Below are 27,400 nucleotides of genomic sequence, written 5' to 3' on the forward strand. Positions count from 1 at the left end.
TATATGCAAATCAGTCTGACCCTGTGCCTCATGGGAACAGTCCAGCCCGAACTGCAAAGCCATGTCTTCCCTGGACCGGAATCAAGCTTCCCAGGACCGGTTTCTGGCATTACAGCCGTGTTCAGCCGGGCTTGCTTGAATCCAGTGGCAAAGTGAGCAAGGGACTCACGTCTGAGCATACCCTGCCAACTTAGGGCGAACAAAGAAAAGCCAAAGGGGATGATGGACGGAGCGTTGACAATACAAACACTCACCCCCAGTCAACTGATCTGGGTTTAATCCATCACCGTTCTTTAGCTCACTCCGCAACCCCAGTTCAGACATGGCCATATGCAAATCAGTCTGACCCTGTGCCTCATGGGAACAGTCCAGCCTGAACTGCCAAGCCATGTCTTCCCTGGACCGGAATCAAGCTTCCCAGGACCGGTTTCTGTCATTACACCCGTCGTCAGCCGGGCTTGCTTGAATCCAGTGGCAAAGTGAGCAAGAGACTCACGTCTGAGCATACCCTGCCAACTTAGGGCGAACAAAGAAAAACCAAAGGGGATGATGGATGGAGCGTTGACAATACAAACACTCACCCCCAGTCAACTGATCTGGGTTTCATCCATCACCGTTCTTTAGCTCACTCCGCCACCCCAGTTCAGACATGGCCATATGCAAATGAGTCTGACCCTGTACCTCATGGGAACAGTCCAGCCCGAACTGCAAAGCCATGTCTTCCCTGGACCGGAATCAAGCTTCCCAGGACCGGTTTCTGGCATTACAGCCGTCTTCAGCCAGGCTTGCTTGAATCCAGTGGCAAAGTCAGCAAGGGACTCACGTCTGAGCATACCCTGCCAATTTAGTGCGAACAAAGAAAAACCAAAAGGGTTGATGGACGGAGCGTTGACAATACAAACACTCACCCCCAGTCAACTGATCTGGGTTTAATCCTTCACCGTTCTTTAGCTCACTCCGCCACCCCAGTTCAGACATGGCCATATGCAAATCAGTCTGACCCTGTGCCTCATGGGAACAGTCCAGCCCGAACTGCCAAGCCATGTCTTCCCTGGACTGGAATCAAGCTTCCCAGGACCGGTTTCTGGCATTACAGCCGTCTTCATCCGGGCTTGCTTGAATCCAGTGGCAAAGTGAGCAAGGGACTCACGTCTGAGCATACCCTGCCAACTTAGGGCGAACAAAGAAAAACCAAAGGGGATGATGGACGGAGCGTTGACAATACAAACACTCACCTCCAGTCAACTGATCTGGGTTTCATCCATCACCGTTCTTTAGCTCACTCCGCCAACCCAGTTCAGACATGGCCATATGCAAATCCGTCTGACCCTGTGCCTCATGGGAACAGTCCAGCCCGAACTGCCAAGCCATGTCTTCCCTGGACCGGAATCAAGCCTCCCAGGACCGGTTTCTGGCATTACTGCCGTCTTCAGGCGGGTTTGCTTGAATCCAATGGCAAAGTGAGCAAGGGACTCACGTCTGAGCATACCCTGCCAACTTAGGGCGAACAAAGAAAAACCAAAGGGGTTGATGAATGGAGGGTTGACAATACAAACACTCACCCCCAGTCAACTGATCCAGGATTAATCCATCACCGTTCTTTAGATCACTCCGCCACCCCAGTTCAGGCATGGCCATATGCAAATCAGTCTGACCCTGCGCCTCATGGGAACAGTCCAGCCCGAACTGCCAAGCCATGTCTTCCCTGGACCGGAATCAAGCTTCCAAGGACCGGGTTCTGGCATTACAGCCGTCTTCAGCCGGGTTTGCTTGAATCCAGTGGCAAAGTGAGCAAGGGACTCACGTCTGAGCATAACCTGCCAACTTAGGGCGAACAAAGAAAAACCAAAGGGGATGATGGACGGAGCGTTGACAATACAAACACTCACCCCCAGTCAACTGATCTGGGTTTAATCCATCACGGTTCTTTAGCTCACTCCGCCACCCCAGTTCAGACATGGCCATATGCAAATCAGTCTGACACTGTGCCTCATGGGAACAGTCCAGCCCGAACTGCCAAGCCATGTCTTCCTGGACCGGAATCAAGCTTCCCAGGACCGGTTTCTGGCATTACAGCCGTCTTCAGCCGGGCTTGCTTGAATCCAGTGGGAAATTGATCAAGGGACTCACGTCTGAGCATACCCTGCCAACTTAGGGCGAACAAAGAAAAACCAAAGGGGATGATGGACGGAGCGTTGACAATACAAACACTCACCCCCAGTCAACTGATCTGGGTTTCATCCATCACCGTTCTTTAGCTCACTCCGCCAACCCAGTGCAGACATGGCCATATGCAAATGAGTCTGACCCTGTGCCTCATGGGAACAGTCCAGCCCGAACTGCAAAGCCATGTCTTCCCTGGACCGGAATCAAGCTTCCCAGGACCGGTTTCTGGCATTACAGCCGTCTTCAGCCAGGCTTGCTTGAATCCAGTGGCAAAGTCAGCAAGGGACTCACGTCTGAGCATACCCTGCCAATTTAGGGCGAACAAAGAAAAACCAAAAGGGTTGATGGACGGAGCGTTGACAATACAAACACTCACCCCCAGTCAACTGATCTGGATTTAATCCTTCACCGTTCTTTAGCTCACTCCGCCACCCCAGTTCAGACATGGCCACATGCAAATCAGTCTGACCCTGTGCCTCATGGGAACAGTCCAGCCCGAACTGCCAAGCCATGTCTTCCCTGGACCGGAATCAAGCTTCCCAGGACCGGTTTCTGGCATTACAGTCGTCTTCAGCTGGGCTTGCTTGAATCCAGTGGCAAAGTGAGCAAGGGACTCACGTCTGAGCATACCCTGCCAACGTAGGGCGAACAAAGAAAAACCAAAGGGGATGATGGACGGAGCGTTGACAATACAAACACTCACCTCCAGTCAACTGATCTGTGTTTCATCCATCACCGTTCTTTAGCTCACTTCGCCACCCCAGTTCAGACATGGCCATATGCAAATCAGTCTGACCCTGTGCCTCATGGGAACAGTCCAGACCGAACTGCCAAGCCATGTCTTCCCTGGACCGGAATCAAGCTTCCCAGGACCGGTTTCTGGCATTACAGCCGTCTTCAGCCGGGCTTGCTTGAATCCAGTGGCAAAGTGAGCAAGGGACTCACGTCTGAGCATACCCTGCCAACTTAGGGTGAACAAAGAAAAACCAAAGGGGATGATGGACGGAGCGTTGACAATACAAACACTCACCCCCAGTCAACTGATAACACACTAGTTACACAACTGTCAAAATTAAACATGGGTCAGATCACAAATGGCAACTGAGTGAATGTATCTACATATACAGACTCATATACAGACTCAAAGTAACCCAGCCTCATTAATTTTATTCTATCATTAGTGGCTGGTGAACCTATAAACTGTGGGGCATTAACACTTCTATGACTCTTATAATGCGAAGCAAGAGATCCCAAAATCATGAATTGTGAATTTTGTAGCAGAAGTTGGGCACAAATCGTCATAGAAAATATTGCAATGATTTTGTGCAGTTGTCCCCTGACATAAGGCTATTGGTTTCTAGCCAGGTATGTGTATTTGGCCCCTGAATAGAGTATGAGATGCAAAGTAGTTCTGAACTTGTTTTTTCTCAGGCAGCACCTGGTACGCATTTAACAAAATATATTTTCCACTAAAGTTACCATAAATCTACATTCACATTGGAATTAGATTCTTGAAAGTAAGTGGAAAATAATTTGAAACCATATTTCTGCGTTTTTCGGGGTGGAAATATAAAATGAAAAAAATATTTTCATCTATGGCTTTTCATGGAAGACCTAGCCTTAAATGTAGAGTGAAATTACTTAACTAGGTCACCATGGAAGAATAGCCATATGTGCCCACTGGCATGACCTTAATTAAAGCAAACACCATGATGGAGCTTCTTCTTGTGCTCACCAATATTGTCAAAATTGGATCGTGATAACATTGCTCAGCAAATCACCACTGTTCCAAATGCCAAAAATATAACCCAGGCCCTGCATTGAAACTGCTTTCTGTGCTTGCCTTGTATTCCATTCAAAAAGGGGGCACTATATTAAACACAATTCCCACTATGTCCCTCAGTGATGCTGTACTAATTCACGGCATGAAGCCCTCTATGTACATAGGTAGTGCCAGATGTAAAGCTGTCCACTGTTTGTAACGTACCTTCCGCATGTTGCTGATTTCCAGGACAGCTTGTAATGTAAGAGCGAGAAGAAATGACAGAGAAACACAATCACACCTGGACTCTACAGTCACTCATAAACACCTCCCCCCAAACCCTGCTCATTAGCATAACATTACCTGGGTTATCAATTGTTATCATGGTTTGGTTCAAGAAAAGATGCAAAGTAACACATTCTCATTTATTTCAGTTTTACCAAAGCCAGGAAAGTGTCCCAAAGACAACAAGAAGTGCATCAAACCAGAAGTCCCACAGTGCAAGAGTGATGGTGACTGCAAAGGGGATCAGAAGTGCTGCAACTTCAACTGTGGATTAAAGTGCAAAGCTCCAGAGCCAGGTATCAGTGTCAGGAGGGTGTGACATCGGATGTTGATGTTAAATCGTTGCTTGTGTTGCTATTTTTAGGCTGAGCCTGGCCGGTAGATTGGGGGCAGGGCACAGTACACACCTGAAATGTACTAGATAAATCTTATAAAACCTGCATTTGAAAGCTAATAACAGCTTTCTGAGCTAATGACAGGTACCTGTCACATTCAGGGTACTGCCCTATTTCTTAACTTGAGTGCGGACCATTCTTCCAGCTTTCCTGGGTGCACTGCGAAGCACCGAAATCTGAAACTCATTACCCAAGAGCCTCCTTCGTATGTATTCATTTTTCATTATACACACAGTGGTTCTAGAAAGAGTGTCTAAGAAAACGGTCTGAATTTACTTTTGCAAAATGTTGTATAAGCATATTTGCACATCTGCATATATGTTTATATGCACAGGTGAGTTGCCATGTGTCTGCACAAGTTGTGGCTGACCTTTGAGTGGGATAAGTTTATATTGAAGGGCTTTGTGCATTCACTAACTGGTGCTCTCTTCACGCTACATCACAGAAGTTCTTGTTATTATTTGTCCCATATATCATAGCACCTGGGCTGCAAGATGCTTGCTGTAATATGTATATTTCAATCCGTTGGTTAGACTCTCTGAGGTGCTCAACCTTCACCTACGTCATGACCTTTGCCACTGAACCTTGAGTGGGACATCAGTGCATACCTAAATACAGGGCATGTGCATAATATGAAATACATGGCAGCACAAGACGTGTGCCTCGTCTGGCTATCCCACAATGTCCAGGTCACATACATGATTATGACACTGAACATGGAGAAGTGGTTACAAAAATGTGCAAAAATTGCACAAAATGAGCGAAAAATTTAAACCTCTGATTTGTCCTGTGAGATTTGTGAAGGGAGTGTTTAGTTAGATTTGGAATGTGCATAGTTGTATTTTTCTTTTATGTTGAAGTGCACTGTCCTGCCAGTACTGTGTTAGCCTGGGCTGCATGGGTGCTGAGCGAATACCATTTTCTAACATTTAACGGGGGCAAAGGCCTGTTCAGCTGACCCAAGTCCCTCATAGAGGTCAGAATACAGGAGTAACTTTTGGGTTCCTCTTGATACAGTCATATATACCACGTTGACCTCCAACCATAAATATTATGTGTACCAAAATTGCCCTTAATATTCTATCATTTCATAACATGAAACATCAGAAGTAGCTCTCTGAATCCCAGATACCAATATCTGGCCAGCGGTCGTCACCCAAGGCGCATCCCACAGCCACAGCTAGGCAGCCACTAGGCACTCCAAAGACACTGTCCCAGCAGGTATCCTACCTTCCAGGTCAAGACAAGGAGAATCGGTGCCCTTCAGGCCCCAAGATTGCCGCCCCAATCTGCCAGTTGAGCAGTCCACTCCGGTTCCCTACAGCACGCCGCTCCCCAAGGCGCCTCCGCAAGCACGAGCCACGGGATGACCGCAGTGCACCCAGAAGAACGGGGAAGGGCAGCAGTGCTCAGACGGCTCCAATCCAGGAGCTGTGCCTCCGTCTGATGTGGGCCTCCGATGCGGAACCAGTACTTCTCGGGAGAGCCCTCCCACGCAGCTCGTTGTGGGGCCTGAGGCCGTCGGTGTACAGCTGCCCTGTGTTGCTGGGGCACAGCGCAGGTCGTCAGTTCAGTGGGGCGTCTGCAAAATGAAGCACTTTATGTACACACCGGGCTCCTACGCAGCGGAACCCTCCGCAGCAACTCTAGGACGGGGATTGTGGCCTAACCAACTCCGTAGTGGCGGGGCTCTCAAACTACATCTAGGAAGGCCGCTCGAGGGTCAGAGGAACACGAACTCGCTGCTGCTGGAGTCCGATGCCCGGGGCCCGCTATCTCAGATGACTCTTGCACTGTAGTTGCCGGATTTATTTTGGATAGTTAGATGGTGTTATGGAGCACTCGGCTCAAGCGGCCATCTTGGTCGCGAGCAAGCTCCGCCCCCTTGCATATGAGTTATTAAATAGAGAAAAGTTTTGAAAAAATGTACCCACCATGACAAATTTCCCTTGCCTAATGATTTATGTTTGTTGTTTAACCCCTTGTGTGCTCATGACGAGACCAGGCCGTCATGTGTCACAGTTGAGCTGTGCTCATAACGGCCTGGTCTCGTCATAACGCCGCCGCACCACCCAGCGCAGTTAATTCCCCACCTGTGCAGGAGATTTAATGAGTGTGCGGGGTCGTGACGAGACCAGGCCGTCATGAGCACAGCTCCACCGTGACTAATGACGGCCTGGTCTCGTCACGAGCACCGCGGCGCCGGCTCCCCCCCACACCGTGTGGGAATTAGCCCCGTAGTGAAAAAGCAGGGGAATTTACTTGTATTTTAGGCTCAATATGCATTATTAATATATTTGGCTTTATTCTCTAACTTGTGATAACTCACTCTGTAGTTGGTCATAGGTTGTATGTATTTGGATTTTTTCCTGTTTTTCCTATTTATTATAATGTTTTGGTGCCGGAAGGTGTCCCTTCCTGCACAACAACAATCCAGCCCAACATCTGGGTAACAGGCCCATCCATTTACTGACAGTTGTTTCCCTCCTTTAGTTATGTTACTGATTGGACCATTGGAATAGATGCCGAGTTCTTTCTGCGCTGGACTTCATAAACCAATGGACTAACCATCAACTCTTGCTCTGTAGTCTAGGAAAACTGGACAACAACTGGAAAATACACTGCTATGAGTCTGGAGTTCTGCCTTGGCAATAGGGGAGGATAATACTGTGTCTTAATGCACAAAACTTTGTAGATCATCTGGACACCGAGGTGGCTTGAACATCAGTGTAAGAAAGAGATGCAAATCTAGGAATCCTCTGTGAAGGTCATTGACTGTGACTCGAGGACAGACAGAACATATCTGCATGCATAAGGAGCTAGGCTGTGCCAGCTAGAAGAATCAAACTAATTACAGAAAGACCATCACAAGGCCCAGTAGATTCCGGGTGTAAGATTTCCTAATGGACCAAGGTCTTCAAGGATTCATCAGATTCTCACAGCCCAACTGCGAGGCGAGGGGATGAAAGCATCAATATGCTGCAGAGTTGTTGCTTGTTGTCAAAGACGTAGTTAGCCTGCCCCTCCTCCAACCCGCTCTGTATTGATAGGGTGCTTGGGTCAACTTCTCTCCAGCCCCAGACAGAATGATCAGCAGATAATTAGGACTTCATGATTCCAGTGAGGAGTCCAGTTTTTTGAAGATCTGTTTTAACCATCTTAGTAGCTCATATAGCTTCAGAGATTTCAACTTTTAAAGTCTCAATGAGATTGTGACCTTAGTTCCAGATACAACTTAGTACCGATGAAGCCAGTGACCTCAGTGAGTCTGCGGGTTCCTGCTTAGGAACCTGCACATGAAATTCTTAACTACGACTGGTAGATTCCTAGGTAAAGTTACTACTAGAGTATTCATAGTTGGTGCTGGCTAATTACTACACCTGCCCAAATTGAGCTGAATAAAATTCAGTAAAATGCAGTCTCATGATTTGTATCTTAAAAATGCCTCAATGGCCAAACCTCCTGCTACCATTGACTGCAACATTGGATCTTGGAACTGCACCAATTACTAAACCACGGTGAGATCCTTGTTTGGATGTTGGGATTTTGCCCATTGTGGATTGTTGTTTGCACCATGAGGGAAACTCAGCAGTTGAGACTTCAGCCCAGTAAAATGTCCAGTGTCATACAGCTCTCTTGGCTGCAAAAAAACTTCAGCAATTCCTAGATTTGCCTGGCGATTTTCAAGAATGCAAATGAGAAGCAGCCCACATTTTAAAAAATCCACCATCCAGCATTCTCCTTACAAATCATTAAATCATGCAATATTAACTTGATATCTTGAATTCTTAAAACCCAATTCAGCTATGACCAGAGCATGTTCACTTAAGAGAGAATTCATCAGTAATGCACCCCTCCAAATAAGACATTTTAAAAAAACATCCCTGCCCTCATTGATTGCCGCTGAACAGCAGCTGGAGCCAACTTTGAATTTCATTAGACCAAGTACTTGCAGGTCTATAATGCGTTCTTCTGACTAATGGAGAGTCCAAACTGGCCCCTGTCTCACTGATCTTATGATCAAACCAACTGCCCTACCTAAACTACCTATTCTTAGTGCTATCCGAACCTGAATGATCTTGTCAGCATGCGTTGCTACCCGCAGCTCCACCTAGTAATGGTTTGCCCTCTTGTGTCCAGGTCGTGAGTTAGTGGACCTCTTCCTTCCACAGCCTCCTAACCTGCCCCTCATTAATGAATGTGACTTCTCACCAATAAGCCACACCCAAAAACCCTGCACTCCCACCTGGGAGGCAAATATATCACTGCACCTTTAAAAATACACTTTGAACAGCACTTTCCAAAGACGAGGAAAGGACACAGCACTCCCTTTAAGCAAGCAGTATTAGACTGCAGAAGGTAGCCCATAAACCACAGGGAGACTGGGGCAATCGTTAGTAACAAACAACAGTGTCTCAAACAAGTGTATTATTCAACGTACAGGTACATGTGGCAAAATTAATTGCAGTGGAATTAATCCAAAAGAGGAGAAAGCCAGGGAAACATTTTTCTTATGAAAGTGATTTGTATTTCAATCAAACAACATGTACAAGCACATGAGGTGGTATCACTGCGTTACATTAAATTACATGTAACCATATAAATACTGTGCACAAGTGCTTGTGAAGTTATGGTGACGGCGCAAGTGACATGTGATGTGGTATATACAGCGTTTTGTGGTGGGTGCCACAAGGATAAGTGAAGTAAAACAGTTTCCTTAGATTCGAAGTACCCAAACAATTATTGTTAACATTTTATAATGATTAGGTAGGGTATTCGTTAAATGAAGGCGCCAAGTGCCTTTTTTCGAGTGAGGCCATCATCAGAACCTGGTTACGCAATATTCAATATTCAGTGTCAAGAGCGGAGGACACTTGATGTCCAGGGGGCTCAGTTGGGCGAGCTGGGTGAGTTGCGAAGGACAATTCAAACGCAAGGATTCTGCTTCGAGGAATCCAAAGTCATGGACCCGTACACGGACACTGACATCAGTCAGGCAATGCAAGAAAAACAAATGTTGGTGCATTTAAGATAACACACACACATTTCTTAATGCAGCATTTAAAAAAGACAGACCGAGCAAGTCACATTTGGAAGGTGGGGGCAGTGGGGTCCTTCCATCTTGCAGCTAAAAGTATCCTGAGAACTGCCCCACATATAACAAAAGCTTCCTCATCCTTACTGAGGCCCAGACTGCTATCATGCCCCATTAACATTGGAGTAGGCGCTATATCAATCTTAAATCCTAGCAGCCCCTCCCAAAAGACCCCAATCTCTCCTTGAATTACGCTCAGTTTTTGACATTGATAAAACATGTGTATCAAATCAGCCGTCCCTTTTCCACTCCTCGGACATTTATCAACCTCTCGCTTTCCGCAATCATACAATTTAGCTGAAGTAAAATAAAGATTGAAAAGGGTTTTATAATGTTGGGTTCTTAAATTAGTAGAGCAAATTAACTTTTCTGCTAAATTCAGCGCCTTATACAGGTCCAAATTTGGATCGTTTAATTTAATTATCCAAGTGGCCTAAAATGTTTCCATATCATCATGTACACTCAGTAGTATTTTTGGTACACCCCCCTACTAGGTACTAAATCAAATTAATTCTACCCCCAGAGAGATTCGTGGCCTAAGACCCGATAAGATTTTATGAATTTGTACAAATTTGAAGCCTTAACTTGCATGAAGCCCGAATTTCTGCTGTATGGTACTGCATCCCAACATTTTATCTCCTTCAAATATATCCCCAATTTTTCTTATACCTTGTTGATCCCAGATCCTACCCATCCTATCATATATCATTTGCGGCAGTACACTTGTTTTCCAAAGAAGAGTGTAATAATTTATTTTGGGGATTACCAAAGTTTTTTGTATTTCCTTCCAAACTTCCCAGGCACTTACCATTACCTTGTACCGCATTTTCTTGTAATATCTCCTGCCTGTTTTACGGAGCAAGAGCCCTGTGGCCTCTCTGCCTAATATCAGCTCAAATATTGTTGGAAGGATGTAACTACTTGATACCATTACCATTTGACTCCTTTCCGAGTCAAGTAATATTGCCATCTGACTGATAAAATCTAACATTCAGGATCGCCAGCCCTCCCCTTGCCTGCGAGAGAGACAAATATTTCATGGCGCATCTTACTTTTCCATATTGCCACAAGAAGTTCATAAATGTTGACTCTGTTGATTTCATAATTGATTTGTTGATCATGAGTAGAATAGATCGAAACAAATGCCACATTTTAGGGAGCATAGTCATTTTTAATACATTGCCCCTCCCGATTATAGACAGATGCTATTCTTTTTAGGTCTGCTGAAATTGACTTCACCAGAGGATCAAAATTAACCTTTATTATTGTATCCATTGCTGGACTAATTCTGACCCTAGATAGATTGCACTTTCTATACATCTTGAATTGTTCATTTTGATATCATCAGTGCAGACTATCTGGGTATTGCTTTCATTCAGCAAATACCCAGACCTTTGCCCAAATTCCCCTTTTTTTTAAACAATTTTTTATTGGTATTCTCCGTTCATCATGCAATCAATGTAATGACACTTAGCAGACCATTACGCAGATGGTCTATTGTCCAGCATATAGTACAGGAGAAATCAACTCTCAACATTCTTCTCCTAGACTTCCCGCCCACTTCCCTCTCTACCCCCACCCTCCCCGTCAGTGTGCCCCCGATTGCCCCTCCACTTCCGGTATCGTGAACCCCTGATGGTGAAGGGTCTAACATAAGCAACTGGTAAATAACACCAGCTTCAATCTGGAAAAAACAAAAGGCCCCGCGTAGTTACTCTTGTGTGCTCTGAGCCCCTGTCGCGGCTCCCCAGTAGTCCGTTACCTAGAATGTGTGAACGATCCCCCTCTCCTTACATACCTAATTGTCCCCGTCTTCATTATGCCCCCCAACGCTCCCCGCCTCTGCCTCTATCCTTTGATCAGGGTCAGCGTTATCTGCATCCCCCCATCCACTTCTATCGGTGATTGAAGTTCTGCCACTAATGCTTCCCACGCTCTTGCCGCTTCTAGTGCCTTATCATTGGATGTACGCTTGGCTAGTTGCAGACGAAGCGTCCCTTCACTGCCCGCCCAGCTCAAAAAACTTGCCCTCCATCTCTGTAGGCTGGGTCCCGCTCTCGCTTTCCAATGCATTGTGAGCTCCCTCTTTGCTAGTATCAATCACAAATCATAAAATTTGCTAGTAATTTTAGTGTTGGGAGTATGTAGAAACCAAAGCAAAAGGCAAGTTCCCATCTCCACCTCCAGTTCACGCCCCGTTACCCGATTCAAACACATCATAACTTCCGCCCAATAAGAGCCCAGGGCCACACAGGACAAAAACATATGGCCGAAATCAGCACCTTCTGCGTTACACCTAGGGCACACTGGTTGGGTTCCCCCAAAATGCTGGTGAATCTTAACCGGGGTTAAATATGCCCTGTGTAGAGTAAAATATTGAACCAGCTGAAACCCGGCATTGCGTGCGCCCTTCCAGGCCCTTCGCAACAATAACGGCCATGTTGTCTCGGGAATGGGTCTGCCAAGGTCCTCCTCCCATTTGCTCTTTAACCTATCTAGGGGTAAAAGCCTCTCCGTGGACAGCCGCCTATACAGACAAGTAATAGCTTTGAATGTTCCTGCCGCCATTGTAACGTATTGGCAGCCCAACGAAGTTGGGGGCTCCGATAGGCCCATCTGCCACTGTTTCTGAATTCCCGCTACGAGAGCGGCATGCAACAACTAATCCCCTCTCCGTAAGTCATAGACACTCTGCAATTCTTGGAAAGATAATAGGACACCGTCCCTATACATGTCCCCAATCATGTGAACCCCGCGCTCCTCCCAGCCAGCCAGCGCCGACCAGTCTCCTCCATGTGGGAGGGCAGTGCACATGCCCAGGGGAATTTCCGGGGCATTTGGGACAGCGAAACCCACCCGCTTCTCGCTTCGAGTCCAGCATTGGCGGAGGGTGCGCTCCTCAAGCGTGAGCTGATCTATCCTAATTTTCTGCCGAAGCACTATGAATGACAGCACGTGGCGGGGGATAATTCTACCCTGTGGCCTGTCCGGGCCTCTAAACTCACGCGCTACGGCCTGCGTAAGCCACTGCAGCTGTGCCGCAAGGTAGTACCACTCGAAATCTGGGACCGCCAATCCCCCTTCGTCCCTCGGCCGCATAAAAGTATTCAACACCACTCGCCGTCTGCCTGATCCCCAGACAAACCCCGTCACCAGCGTCCATAGCGTCTTAAAAAAGGAGACAGGGATCCATACCGGCAAAGTACAAAAGAAGTAGAGCAACCGTGGGAGTGCCACCATCTTTAGGAGCGCTACCCTCCCAGCCACCGAGAGGGGAAGAGTGCGCCAGAACCCCATACTACCTCTGAGTCCCCTCATCACGCTACCCACATTCCCCTCCAGAAGGTCGGAGTGAGCGTGGAATATGCAGACGCCCAAATATGGCAAGCATCTAGGCTCCCACCGCAGATCCTCTAGTGCCAGCGGCTCTCGACCATCAGAGGTTAAAGGAAACAGACAGGTCTTATTCTAATTCACCCGCAGAGCCGAAAAGTGACCAAACTCCCGAAGGAAGGTTCTAGCGCTCCGCAAGGAATCACCTGCGTCTGCCAGATCCAACAAAAGGTCATCCGCGTATAGGGAGATATAATGAACCTCTCCACAAAGTAAGATCCCCTCATACAGTTGTCCCTGTCGAACATAAGCTGCCAGAGGTTCAATTGCAAGCGCAAACAGCAGTGGGGATAAAGAACAACCCTGTCGGGTGCCTCTCTCTACCTGGCATGTCGCTGATATAGTGCGCCCCGTGCGAACCCTAGCCGTGGCAGAGCTGTATAGCAATTTGGTCCAGCGTATAAAGTTATCCCCTAAACCAAATTCCCCCAGCACACGGAATAAGTATGGCCACTCCACGCTATCGAATGCTTTCTCGATATACACCGACAGAACCACAGCTCCAGATGAGCCTTGGCTTCTTTCCCCCATTATCCGTATCAGCCTCCGTATGCACGAGGCCGTATTCCTGGTGGGGATGAAGCCCGATTGGTCTGGGTGCACCAAGGTGCTCATGTGGTCTAATAGTCGTATGGCTAGAATCTTACTCATTATCTTGTAGTCTACTGTAAGCATCGATAGCGGTCGGAACGCTGATCTGGAGGTGGGGACTCCGCCCTTCTTCAACAATGGCACTATGATTGCCTCTCTAGTGGTTCGCGGCAATCTGCCTAATTCCCACGCCTCTCCGTATACAGATTGCAAGTGCGGCGCCAGGAGGTCTATATATGTTGCATAAAACTCCACCGGGAGGCCATCAGCCCCTGGCGTCTTCCTCCTGGCCATACCTTTAACCGCCGCTCTGATCTCACCCAGTGAAATAGAGCCCCCTAGCTTGGTAGCCTGCTCCGGGTCTAGGCGCGGCAACCGTGCGGCGACCAAAAAATCGTCCAGCCCCTCAGGTGGCTCCCTCATCCGACACTGGTAAAGCAGCGAGTAGTATTCCAGAAATTGGTCATTGACCTCCTTCTGCGAGTAGACTAGGCCCACATCTGCCGAAGAAAGCGATACTATGGGGGATCCTCTGAGAGCCGGATTGGCCAGCCAGGCCAATAACGACCCTACTTTGTCCCTTTCGGCGTATGCGCGCACCATGTACTCCTTATAATCGTAGCAGCGAAGCCGCTCAACCTGGTTGGCCACCTTCTCCCGTGCAGCCATCACCCCACTTGACCGCCCCCGTCCGCATGACTGTCTCTTTCTGCTTGTCGCAAATGAGCCTCCTCCCGATCTATGTCATGCAATAGCGTCTTGCGCGTTCCCGTGACAGTTGAAATGCATACCCCCTCACCACCATTTTGAAGGCATCCCACTCATGCGCTCTATTCGACGCCGTCTCCGAGTTTTCCCAAAAATAATGTTCAATGCCTTCCCTGATCTCCACTTTAAACACCGGGTCTTCTAAAGTCACCGGGTTCAAACGCCACGTCGGGATCACTTGCCGTTGTCGCGACCAGAGCACTGTTATCAGACAGTGGTTGGGGTCCGAAAGTGTCCTCGCCAGATACTCGCTGTGACACGTGAGTTCCTGGGCCCCCTGGGTGCACAAGAAGCCATCAAGTCATACATGTAAGTACGAATAAAATGAATAGTCCCTGTCTGTGGGGTGATGCACCCGCCAAACATCTACGAGGCTCCATGCTTCCTGCCATTCCCTCCTCGCCTTAGCAACTCTATGTACCGCTGATTGGGCCAGCGGTGGGTGGGAACGGTCCAGCTCCACGTTGGTGACGGAAATAAAATCCCTTCCCATATATACCGAGCCCGCTAAGTACGGTGCCGACCTCCCGGAAAGCTGCGCAAAATATCTGGCTTGCTCTGAGTTTGGGGCGTATTCGCTGCAAAATGTTACGTCTCTGCCGTCCAGGCGATGCAGGACCGCCACAAACCTCCCTTCTGAGTCTACTATCATGTTCATGGGTTGAAAGGGAACCCCTGAGCGCACCCAAATTAAGGTTCCCCTGGCAAACGCAGAATAGGTGGTATAAAATAATTGCCCTCTCCATCTTCTCTGCAGTGCCCTCCCCTCCATCTGATCAATATGTGTTTCCTGTAAAAGGGCCACCTGGATCCCCCTGCGGACTAGGTATGCATGTACTTTATAGCATTTCCTCATGGAGTTCAACCCCCTCACATTCCAGGTGATACATCTAAGCTCAAGTCGGGTTGCCATAGGTAAGCATACAACAGAGCACAATCCAAAACAGCCTAATGGGCACACTGACATATCCCCAACTTGTAGAACATCCCCAACAACTCCCCCACCCACCCATCCCCAGAACAGGCGCTAAACCATAGTTATGCATCCAAACGTAGTCCCTGTAAAGGAAAATACCCTGATAGCTAACAGAGTCTCACAATAAGTGTGAGGTAGAGGGGGTGACTCTACACCACACCAAGCCGGACCGCGACCTTACTAGCTCTGCATGTTTGTCAGGCCTCTTATACAGATTTCCCCTCCTCCTAGCGGCGTCCCGCCCCAGGCAAGCCCCCACCTCTTTGGGATCTCCCCCTCCCTCCCGTGCGCCACCTCTCCACCCAGCCAAGAGCCAAGCCTCCCGCCACCCCCCGCAGGACCCCACTCAGACCGCTCGTTATTAGAGAACAACACTAGGCACACTCCCTCTTACTGTATACGGATTGAAGTCAATCATAGTCACTCGTCCAACAGGCCATCGGCAGTCCCTGGGGTGACCTGCGGTAGTTTTCCAGAGTCCCCCTCGGAGCCCTCCGACACCACTTCTTCCGAGCGATGCCGGGACCCCGAGTCCGCCAGTGAAGCCACGGCTGCAGCTCCCGAAATTGAAGATACCCCCTGCAAAGCCGCTTGCCTCTCCAGCTCCGTCTGAGAAGTTGATGGCAACTGTTCTTTCCTCACCCGTTTCCTGATGCGACGTCCCCTATGAGATCTCGAAGGAGTCTCGGCCGTCTTCTCCCATTGCCCAACGCCATCCTTCCCCGCTCGATACTTTTCAAGCCAGTGCCACACTTTCTCTGGCGTGTCGAAAAAGGTCGTAGTCCCATCCACCATCACCTTCAATCGTGCCGGAAACAACAGGGCATATTGCAAACCCTCCTCTCGAAGAGCCCTCTTAACCGCCAAAAAAGAGAAACGGTTCCGTTGTACTTCCTGGGAAAAATCAGGGTAGAGGGAGACCGAGGCGTTGTCTACTCGGTATGGGCCGGATGTTCGGGCATTCTGCAATATAATGTCTCGTCCTTAAAGTGCAGCAGGCGTGCTACCACTGGCCGGGGTGGGCGGCCCAGGGCCGGCGGGCGAGCCGGCACGCCATATGCCCTTTCCAGCGTGTAAAACTGTGATAATCCCTCAGGGACGACCACTTCTCTCAGCCACGTTTCCAGGTATGCAACCATATTGTCCCCTTCAACTTTTTCGGGCAGGCCTACCACCGGCATGTTATTGCGCCTGTTGCGCCCTTCTGCATCTTCGGCCCTCTTCTCCAGCTGCTGTACTCACTCATTGATGCATCTGTTGCCTTTTGGGCCGGCTCCAGCATTTCCAATACAAGTTCTGTGTTTGTGACATGGTCAGTCAGCTTCCCGTGGTCCGCCCGCAGTAATCCGAGGCTCGTGGACACCTGCACTATATCTTGACGCAGCGCCTCTTTTGAGTCTGATATAGCTTTGAGAATCTGTTGCATCTGCTGCTGCTGTAGCCCTGCAGCCTGGCTTCCAGTCGAGTCCACCTCCTGGGTCTCAAGTGCGTCTTCAACATGGTCAGATTGCGCCGCTCCAGCTGTCTGCCGCGGCTTCCTCATGGCCAGTCCCGAAGTCAGGCTTCCAATCCAGGACACGGGGGCTGCGTGCCTTCAGTCGCGGTCCTCTGGGAGTAGGGTAATTCCACCCGAAATTCTCACCGCTCCAGTGCTCCCAGCTGAACTTCAACTCAGCGGGACCAATCCTCCAACCCTCGTGTGCAGATGGAGAGCCGAGGACAGCAACTGTCGCTATCTGGGAAAGCGATTCCAGGCACCGTCGCCAGATCCACCAGGTGATGATGTTCCTCAGGCACGCCGGATCCCTGGGCACTGCGATCGCTCTCCACCCATCCAGCGCAATCCGTCCCCAAGCACCACTGTATCCACTCAGTCCATTATGCCAACCCCCAGATTATACCGGACCCCGAGGAGAAGACCCACCGGGGGAAGGCGGGGAGCGGCCACCGTCACTCCACCTCCAGAGCAGTTGCGCGTTCTTCTCGCGCACGACAGTAAGTGTCTCCGTTACCGACCTCCAGAGGCCGGTCCGCCCCTCATCAGCACACCACACTGGGAGGGGCAGGGAGGGAGGGTCACCACTCGTCTTCACCCCACTGTGTGCAAAGCCCCCCAACCTCTTTAATGTGGAGGGGGTACAGGCGCAAGAGGGGTTTGTATGCAGAGCGGGGCTCCAGCGATGTCCACTCCTGGCAATGCACCTCCGAGACCTCCCCGCCGGGTCCCCCTGCCGGCCAGTTCATGCTCCGCAGCTTACTGCTCCCAGGAAGGACCCAGCGACCTCACAGGTCCAGTCCCCTCAATTCGAGCACCGGGGCCGCGGTAGGATCTGTAATCCGATGTCGCCCTCTCCTCACCACCAGGGCGGTCCCTACCGACAATGGCGACGTCCGCTCAGCTCCGATCGCCTCGCTGCCCCAGGGCTCCCGCAGTGCCACCGTGGTCCTCTGGGCGTCTCCCAGTTCAGCGCGGGTCACGCCGCACAGTCCGAACCCGGCAGAGAGCCCAGACAGCACGCGGTCAGCCCCTGCGCCCCACCACAGGTCCGGGATGCTGCACACCTCCAACGGCCCTCTGTGCACGCAAGGCCGGGGATGTTAGGCCCACCACAGGCCGCAGGCAAAATAGCCGCACACCCCCAGGGGGACTGCAGGAATCACCGCGTACTCGGCCTCCTGGACCTCCCAATGCCGCTCGATCGACGTGTGGGCACTCTTCAGCCCTGGGGGTGCCCCCCTCGGAGCTGCAAACGCCACCAGGAGACTTTCGAAATCAGGATATTTGCCGAGGCCGACACGGAGCCCGCTGCTCACGCGTCCATGCCCAGTGGAGTCCAAGCCACGCCCCCCTCTGCCCAAATTCCCTTGCTATCTCACTAATTGCACTAATAGCTCTGACTGGATCCGGAGTAAGTATAGCCAGGTCGTTTGCGTAGGCCATCAACTTGGTCTCAAAGCCATTGGTGACTATAGGCTTGATGTCTTGACACCTCAATATTCTCTCTATCAGTGGATCTATATATAGGGCAAACAGTATTGGTGAGCAGGGACAGCCCTGTCGTGTCCCTCTAGAAATAGAGATATTAACCAAGCTGCCCCCCCATTAGTTGTATTCTGGCCTTTGGCTCCGAGTACATTGCCTTAATGGCCTTATATATTTTTTGGCCAAACCCCTTTTGTTCCAATATCCCCCACAAATACGTCCACGTTACTCGATCAAATGTTTTTTCTGCGTCGAGAAGAATCATGGCCATTTGTCCCCCCGTGGCCGCATGTACATCAAAAAGTGTGATGGTCCGCCTTATATGTTCAGTCGCTCTGTGCCCTGGGTTAAACCCATGCTGCCACGGGGAGACCAAACCGCCAATGAACCTGACCAGCCTCTTTGCCAGCACCTTTGAATATACTTTAGTATCTGCATTAATGAGGGATAATGGACAAGAAGATGCTGGGTTATCCTTTGGTTTCCCTTTTTTATGAAACACTACTATATTAGTTTCCTTCCAAGATTCTGGGATCTTACCAGTATGTAATATACCATTACATTCAGCATAATAGGGGCAATCACTCTCTGGATACATTTATAAACTTCCAGAGGAATGCTGTCAGGCTAGCTGCCTTTCCTGGTGACATTTCTTCAAGAGCTTCATTGATTTCCTCTATCGAGAAATCTTTCTCTAATTCTTCTTTTGTCTGACTGTCTAGCTGGGGGCCCACTCCCACGACTTCCATATAGGAGACTTCCATGGGAGTCTCTTCTTTATACAGTTGTTGTCCTTAAATACCTTAAGTATATCTTTAGGCTCCGTATACACCTGACCCCCCTCGTGTATATCTGTAATTATATTTCTGGTGCTTTCCTGTCTAATTCATAGCGCTAAGAGTGTACCTGCCTGTTCTTCCATCTCATAAAACTTGCCCCTATGAGTTTGACAATCATCTGTGTCGTTCTGCTAACCATTTATGCAGCTCGGATGTTATGGTCATGATCTGTACTCCAGGACCTCTTTTCCCTGACCTATATCTTCCGTATGTTGTTCCCCTGCTATCATTAGCTCTCTTAGAAGTCTATCATTTTCCGTCTGAGCCTCTTTCCTTAACCTAGCAGTAAAACTAATTGTATCCCCTCTAAGAGCGGCTTTAAATGCGTCCCAGACTGTATTCCGAGAGGCGCTATATCGGTTCGAGTCAAAAAAGTCTTGGGCCCACTTCTTCAAATATTCTACATAATTCAGATTGACCAATACCTTCCTTTTTAAGGTCCATTTTGGGGATTCAGTTTCTAAATGTAAAACTAGGGCATTGTGATCGGATATTGCTTTTGGTAATTTCTCACTCCTTGCTTTCTTTATTATTGTCAAAGATATCAGAAAATAATCCACCTTTGTATATTTCTTATGTGGGCATGAAAAATATGTGAATCCTGCGTTTGGTTCTATGTTCCCCCAAACATCTACCAGCCCATGAGTGGTGATTAAGGAGTTCAGAGCATGGTACACTTTGGGTTTTCGCCCAGCGTACACATTATTATTAACAAGGTCAGCTGTAATATTAAAATCTCCACATAATATCATTGGACTCGGCCATGTCATCAACTCAACTTCCGGGTGTTCAAAAATTTCGGAATCACTTGCACTAAGAGACACAGAGTCCTCACCTTTCTTAAATTACATGGGGTTTCAGTAGCTTGTCTGCAGGAGACCCACTTAAACGACGACGGTGCGCAGCGCCTGTCCAAGAAATGGAGGGGCCAGATTTTCCACTCCTTCTCTACATATACCAGGGGGGTCCTCATCTGGGTGGCACCGGGGATTCCTTGCGCTGTCCAGTATATTGACGCGGATGTGGATGGTAGATACCTATTGGTGAGACTTAGATTGGACGACAAGAAACTCCTGCTGCTTAACACCTATGCCCCAAACACCGATGACCCGGCCTTTTTCTCTCGGATCCAGGATTTGGTGGCCCCTAGTTTGGATGCACCCCTCCTTTGGTTTGGGAACTTTAATTGCATATTTGTCAGGACCCAAAACCTGGGTTTATTTATTTATTTATTTGTAGGTTTATATAGCGCTTGAATCACTCCTCATGGAGTATCTCCGCGCTGTCCACCACTACCCAACCACGATGGATACTGTACGAAATGCCTGGTCACGAAGGGTACAGACCTGGAGACTCAAGATGGCCGCCACTAGCGCCATGGCAGAGACTCAATAGGCGCGCTAGTCTTTCAGGTCTCCAGCTATCGTGAACCTAACGTGAAGCGCGAGCGCCTGAAGAAATGCGCACTTCACCAAGGATTACCGACCAGAGAGGTTCAACGTAGCAATCTGCTAAATCCTGTCAGGGAAACCTGAAGTTCATAATAGAATTATTCCCCCAGTTTAATTCATTCCGAAGTATTCCTGTCACCTCAGAACCCGGCGCAAGAGCAAGTGCGGGTTGCCGAGTCTTTCAGAGGAGCGTTTTCGAAGTTGAAGGAATTCGTGTCACCTCTGAAACCGGCGCGTGAGCCAAGCGCGGTTCTCCGAGTCTTTTCTGGAGAGCGGCTTGAAGATTACAGATAACGAACGAAAGACAGTAAAAAGCAATTGAAGGTTCCAGATGAGGAAGAGGTCAAGAGGCAGTTCGGAGGGGTCAAGGTTTTAACGCTGAAAACACAGACATCAAGGTTTTAGCGCTGGAACACAGACATTCTATGAGAGCTAAGTGAAAACAGAAATTAATAGATTTTTAAGTTAAAGACTTAACCTCGTGTACCTACCGTTTATTCTTTGACAGAAAGCAATTTAGTCATTTGAGTATACCTGAAAAAGAGATAAGAAAGACATAATGAACAACTATGGACATTACGCAGTGCAACTATAGAAATGTAAATACATGTATATATATATATATATTCAGAAAACTCACCAAGGAGTTCAGATGGTTATTTACTCTGCAATCTGTGGAAACAAGATAAAGAAAGATTAGAATACAAGGAAAGAATTCAACAGTAAGCAAGAAAATTCCAGAAACCCCAATAGAAAGCAATCTCCACTGATAGTGAAGTAAGTGTAAATGCAGTGAGGAATATATTTATATACCAGTTAGAAATCACTGGGAGGGAGAAGCATGAATATATATAATTGTCCCTTTCTCTCACACTAGTGACAACTGTTAGAGGAGAAGTGAAAAAATACTCACATAAGAAGAGAAGATAAGGTCCAGCTGTATAATGGTAGGTGAGAGGGAATAACAGAATAGAATCCAATAGAAGGAATAGGAGATTAGGATAATAATAATGTGTCATTGCTTTTAGGTTTCCATCTACAAGGCAGCACCGAGAGTAGCTGACTAAGGAGGCCAACGCAGGATCAGTCTCTTCTCTGTTTATTATTTTATCCAATTCCCCCGTCCCTTGAGGTAATGATGGAGGGTTCTGCGTAAGACCCATCAGCATTGCCAAGAGGGACTTGGGTTCTAGCATCTCTGTTCCTGTGCGGTAATTGGAGAATTAAGAGTAAGTTTACGGTTCTGACAGAGTGAAGTGCCCAAGTTGCCTTCGCACCCGAACAGAGATGGCAGAAGGAATTGATGTCCAATCTTTAGGAACAATTCTAGACGCTATACAGAAAGAATTGGGAGCGGTTAGGGAGGAGAATCGAAACCTGAGGCAGGAGGTAGTTAGTGCCAGAAAAGAAACAGCTGAATTGGCGCTAAGATTACGTCAACCCAGTAGTTTAGAGAGAGAGGCCATGAACCCAGTATTAGAGACCACCAATAGAACAACCACACAAGTTATACACTCTCTCTCCCCAGTTATACCATTAGCAGCTCCAGAGAGGTTTAGCGGTGACCCACAGAAGGCGCAGATATTTCTCTCCCAATGCTTATTACACTTCATGTGCCGCCCTTCAATCTTCCCAGACGCGCAGTCTAGAGTGGCCTTCATACTCTCTTATCTAAGTGGGGATGCAGCTTCTTGGTCTATGCCATTAGTCACACGAGATGACCCTTTGTTAAGGAATTTTGAAGATTTCAAGAGAGAATTTTTACGTATATTTGACCGACGGAGGATTTCTCAAGTGGTGGATAACGAATTGCTTGATTTACGACAAGGGAACCGAGATTTAATTGCATATCTGGCTCAGTTCAATAAGTTAGTGGTGGAGACCGATTGGCCAGAAAGCAAGAGAGCGGCGATATTCTATCGTGGATTGAAAGATGAATTAAAAGACACCTTGGCCCAGATTCCTAATCGGCCCACCGAGGTATCAGCACTCATAGATTTGGTATTGGAGATCGACTTCCGACAGGGAGAGAGACGAGGAGAAAAGAAAAAAGACTTCAGAGTGATACCTCCAAGATTTGACCGGGCTCGGTCAGATGGAACTAGAACCGCAGAGACTCACTCAGGAGCCGAACCAATGCAAATCGGAGCAATAAGAGGGCCATTAACCAAGGAAGAGAAAGAGAAAAGAAGGGCAAATAATCAATGCATGTATTATGGTTCCGGACACCATTTTGTTCGAGATTGCCCAAAAAAGCCTAAGAGTACCTTCAAGAGTACCTTCAAGCCGAAGGAAAACTAATGGCACCACCTGTGGTAGGAGTTGAACAGGTGGGTGCGATTCAAGGAATAACTCCGCACGAATACCAAGTGGCAAATACGCTACAGTCAGCGGCCCCGCATTTAGTCATGACCATGGAAGTGAAGTTCGGACAAACCACCCTAACGGAAGTATCGGTCATGATAGATTCGGGTGCTACAGGAAATTTCTGTGATTTGAGATTTGCCGCTAAGGTAGGAATCCATTTAACAACAAGGGATGGTGCTGGACAGAGTTTCTGAATTAAGCAGAATACTCTCACCCAGTCAAGAGATCAGGGCTAGATCCAACACCGTTTTTTAGCGCACTGCACCATCCCAGTTCAGAACCTGGCTATATGCAAATTAGTCTTTTCCTGTCCCAGTGCATGATGGGAACAGGGCAAACCAAACTACCAAGCCAATTCTTACACTGGGAAGGAAACAAGCTTCCGGGGACCGGTTTCTGGCATTTCAGCCGTCGTCGGCCCGGCTTGCTTGAATCCTGATGGTGCAATGAGCAAGGGACTCACATCTGAGTATACCCTTCCACGCTTAGGGTGGACAAAATATTTAACAACAAGGGGTGGTGATGGACAGAGTTTCTGAATTAAGCAGAATACTCTCACCCAGTCAAGAGATCAGGGCTAGATCCAACACCGTTTTTTAGCTCACTGCACCATCCCAGTTCAGAACCTGGCTATATGCAAATTAGTCTGTTCCTGTCCCAGTGCATGATGGGAACAGGGCTAACCAAACTACCAAGCCAATTCTTACACTGGGAAGGAAACAAGCTTCCGGGGACCGGTTTCTGGCATTTCAGCCGTCGTCGGCCCGGCTTGCTTGAATCCTGATGGTGCAATGAGCAAGGGACTCACATCTGAGTATACCCTTCCACGCTTAGGGTGGACAAAATATTTAACAACAAGGGGTGGTGATGGACAGAGTTTCTGAATTAAGCAGAATACTCTCACCCAGTCAAGAGATCAGTGCTAGATCCAACACCGTTTTTTAGCTCACTGCACCATCCCAGTTCAGAACCTGGCTATATGCAAATTAGTCTGTTCCTGTCCCAGTGCATGATGGGAACAGGGATAACCAAACTACCAAGCCAATTCTTACACTGGGAAGGAAACAACCTTCCGGGGACCGGTTTCTGGCATTTCAGCCGTCGTCGGCCCGGCTTGCTTGAATCCTGATGGTGCAATGAGCAAGGGACTCACATCTGAGTATACCCTTCCACGCTTAGGGTGGACAACATATTTAACAACAAGGGGTGGTGATGGACAGAGTTTCTGAATTAAGCAGAATACTCTCACCCAGTCAAGAGATCAGCGCTAGATCCAACACCGTTTTTTAGCTCACTGCACCATCCCAGTTCAGAACCTGGCTATATGCAAATTAGTCTGTTCCTGTCCCAGTGCATGATGGGAACAGGGCAAACCAAACTACCAAGCCAATTCTTACACTGGGAAGGAAAAAAGCTTCCGGGGACCGGTTTCTGGCATTTCAGCCGTCGTCGGCCCGGCTTGCTTGAATCCTGATGGTGCAATGAGCAAGGGACTCACATCTGAGTATACCCTTCCACGCTTAGGGTGGACAAAATATTTAACAACAAGGGGTGGTGATGGACAGAGTTTCTGAATTAAGCAGAATACTCTCACCCAGTCAAGAGATCAGGGCTAGATCCAACACCGTTTTTTAGCTCACTGCACCATCCCAGTTCAGAACCTGGCTATATGCAAATTAGTCTGTTCCTGTCCCAGTGCATGATGGGAACAGGGCAAACCAAACTACCAAGCCAATTCTTTCACTGGGAAGGAAACAAGCTTCCGGGGACCGGTTTCTGGCATTTCAGCCGTCGTCGGCCCGGCTTGCTTGAATCCTGATGGTGCAATGAGCAAGGGACTCACATCTGAGTATACCCTTCCACGCTTAGGGTGGACAAAATATTTAACAACAAGGGGTGGTGATGGACAGAGTTTCTGAATTAAGCAGAATACTCTCACCCAGTCAAGAGATCAGGGCTAGATCCAACACCGTTTTTTAGCTCACTGCACCATCCCAGTTCAGAACCTGGCTATATGCAAATTAGTCTGTTCCTGTCCCAGTGCATGATGAGAACAGGGCAAACCAAACTACCAAGCCAATTCTTACACTGGGAAGGAAACAAGCTTCCGGGGACCGGTTTCTGGCATTTCAGCCGTCGTCGGCCCGGCTTGCTTGAATCCTGATGGTGCAATGAGCAAGGGACTCACATCTGAGTATACCCTTCCACGCTTAGGGTGGACAAAATATTTAACAACAAGGGGTGGTGATGGACAGAGTTTCTGAATTAAGCAGAATACTCTCACCCAGTCAAGAGATCAGGGCTAGATCCAACACCGTTTTTTAGCTCACTGCACCATCCCAGTTCAGAACCTGGCTATATGCAAATTAGTCTGTTCCTGTCCCAGTGCATGATGGGAACAGGGCAAACCAAACTACCAAGCCAATTCTTACACTGACAGGGACAGACTAATTTGCATATAGCCAGGTTCTGAACTGGGATGGTGCAGTGAGCTAAAAAACGGTGATGGATCAAGCCCTGATCTGTTGACTGGGTAGGAGTGTTCTGATTAACTCAGATACTCTGTCCATCACCACCCCCTTTTTGAAATTATTACGGTAGGAATCCAGGCAATCCGGAAATTGAAGAGCGAGCCTGTTCGTGCAGTGGATGGGACGAACCTTTCTTCGGGACCAATTGTAGAAGTAATCCAATTGACGGCCAAAGACGGACATCAGGAAAAGATCCAGTTTAATTTAATAGATGCTCCTCAGTTTCTGCTAATTCTTGGTCTACCGTGGCTTACGGAGCACAACCCTACAATCAACTGGAGCTCCAGAACCGTAGTAATGGATTCGAGTTATTGTCGAGAGAATTGTTTAGGTTCAGAGACCGAATGGGTAAGGAACAACCCAGCCTTGTCCTTATGCTCCATTGAGCATTTCATGTGCGTGATTAACATTCAGGAGATTCCCGAAGAATACAGAGAGTTTGCAGACGTCTTTAACGAAGTGGAAGCTGAACAGTTACCTCCACATCGAGTTTACGACTGTAAGATTGAGTTGGAGCCGGGATCAAACTTGCCATGCAGTCATGTCTACGCCTTGACCGAGAAAGAGCACCAACATCTAAAAGAGTACCTGGATAAATACCTTGCCAATGAATTCATCCGGCCATCCCAGTCTCCTGTTTCGTCTCCTTTATTTTTCGTGCCGAAGCAGGAGGGGGACTTGCGGACGTGCATTGACTACAGAGCCATTAACAAGATCACCAAGAAGAACCGGTATCCATTACCATTGATTTCGGTGCTTCTGGACCAAGTGAAGGGAGCGCAGGTCTACACTAAGCTCAATTTGAGGGGAGCCTATCATCTGGTCCGAATGCGTGAAGGAGATGAGTGGAAGACGGCATTTCGGACTAGATTTGGGCTCTTCGAATATCAAGTGATGCCTTATGGACTGTGTAATGCTCCTGCAGCCTTTCAGCACTTCATCAATGACGTCCTGAAGGAATTTATAGACCAGTGTGCGATAATGTACATTGATGACATCCTCATTTATTCCTCTGACGTGGAGAAGCATCATGAACAAGTGAAGGGGGTGTTGCAGAAGTTAAAAGAGAACAAGTTGTTTGTGAAACTTGAAAAATGTGCATTTGATGTATCGCAGGTGGAGTTCCTAGGTTTCGTGCTGTCGCCCACTGGAATCCTGATGGATCAACGCAAGGTGGAGGCGGTGAAGAACTGGGAATCTCCGAGGAGTATAAAAGAAGCTCAAGGTTTCATTGGATTCGCTAATTTTTACCGGAGATTTATCAGTGAGTTCTCCAGGAAGATTCTTCCCCTCACGAAACTGTTGAGGAAAGGAACCAAATTTGAGTGGTCAAAGGAGTCGGAGGAGGCCTTTCAATCATTAAAGGAGGATTTTACCACCGCACCAGTCCTGTTACACGCTGACCCGTCGGAGCATCGCAGCGACATAAGACCACAGGCCAACTACACCCGGTAGCTTATCCCTCAAGAAAGTTGACTCAAGCGGAGATAAACTATACGATCACTGAGAAAGAGTTGTTGGCCATTAAGGATGCCTTTAAGGAGTGGCGGCACTACCTGATGGGAGCCCGGCACCAAGTAACGGTGTTTACCGATCATCGTAATTTAAAATTTCTGAAAACAGCTAGAACTCTTACCCCACGACAACTGAGATGGTCTTTGTATTTCGCTGACTATGGTTTTGTGATCACGTTTCGTCCAGGAGCCCAAAATGGAAAGGCGGATGCCTTGTCCAGGATTGGTACAGAATTGCAGAAGGCCGTTGCTGATGTTCAGCCAATCATCCCCAGTGACAAGAT

The 27,400-nt window shown here is 48.2% G+C and overlaps 1 protein-coding gene across 1 annotated transcript in view; it reads left to right on the top strand.

The window, feature by feature from the left end:
* LOC144762996 (uncharacterized) overlaps positions 1-27,400 on the top strand; it is a 164,112-nt gene that overhangs the window by 31,194 nt on the left and 105,518 nt on the right. Inside the window, exon 2 of the mRNA XM_078648309.1 lies at positions 4,363-4,509. Coding sequence (XP_078504435.1) covers positions 4,363-4,509 — 147 coding nt within the window. The remainder of the gene's footprint in view (positions 1-4,362; positions 4,510-27,400) is intronic.

Source organism: Lissotriton helveticus, chromosome 6 (assembly GCF_964261635.1).
Source record: "Lissotriton helveticus chromosome 6, aLisHel1.1, whole genome shotgun sequence".
In the NCBI taxonomy this organism is placed as follows: domain Eukaryota; kingdom Metazoa; phylum Chordata; class Amphibia; order Caudata; family Salamandridae; genus Lissotriton; species Lissotriton helveticus.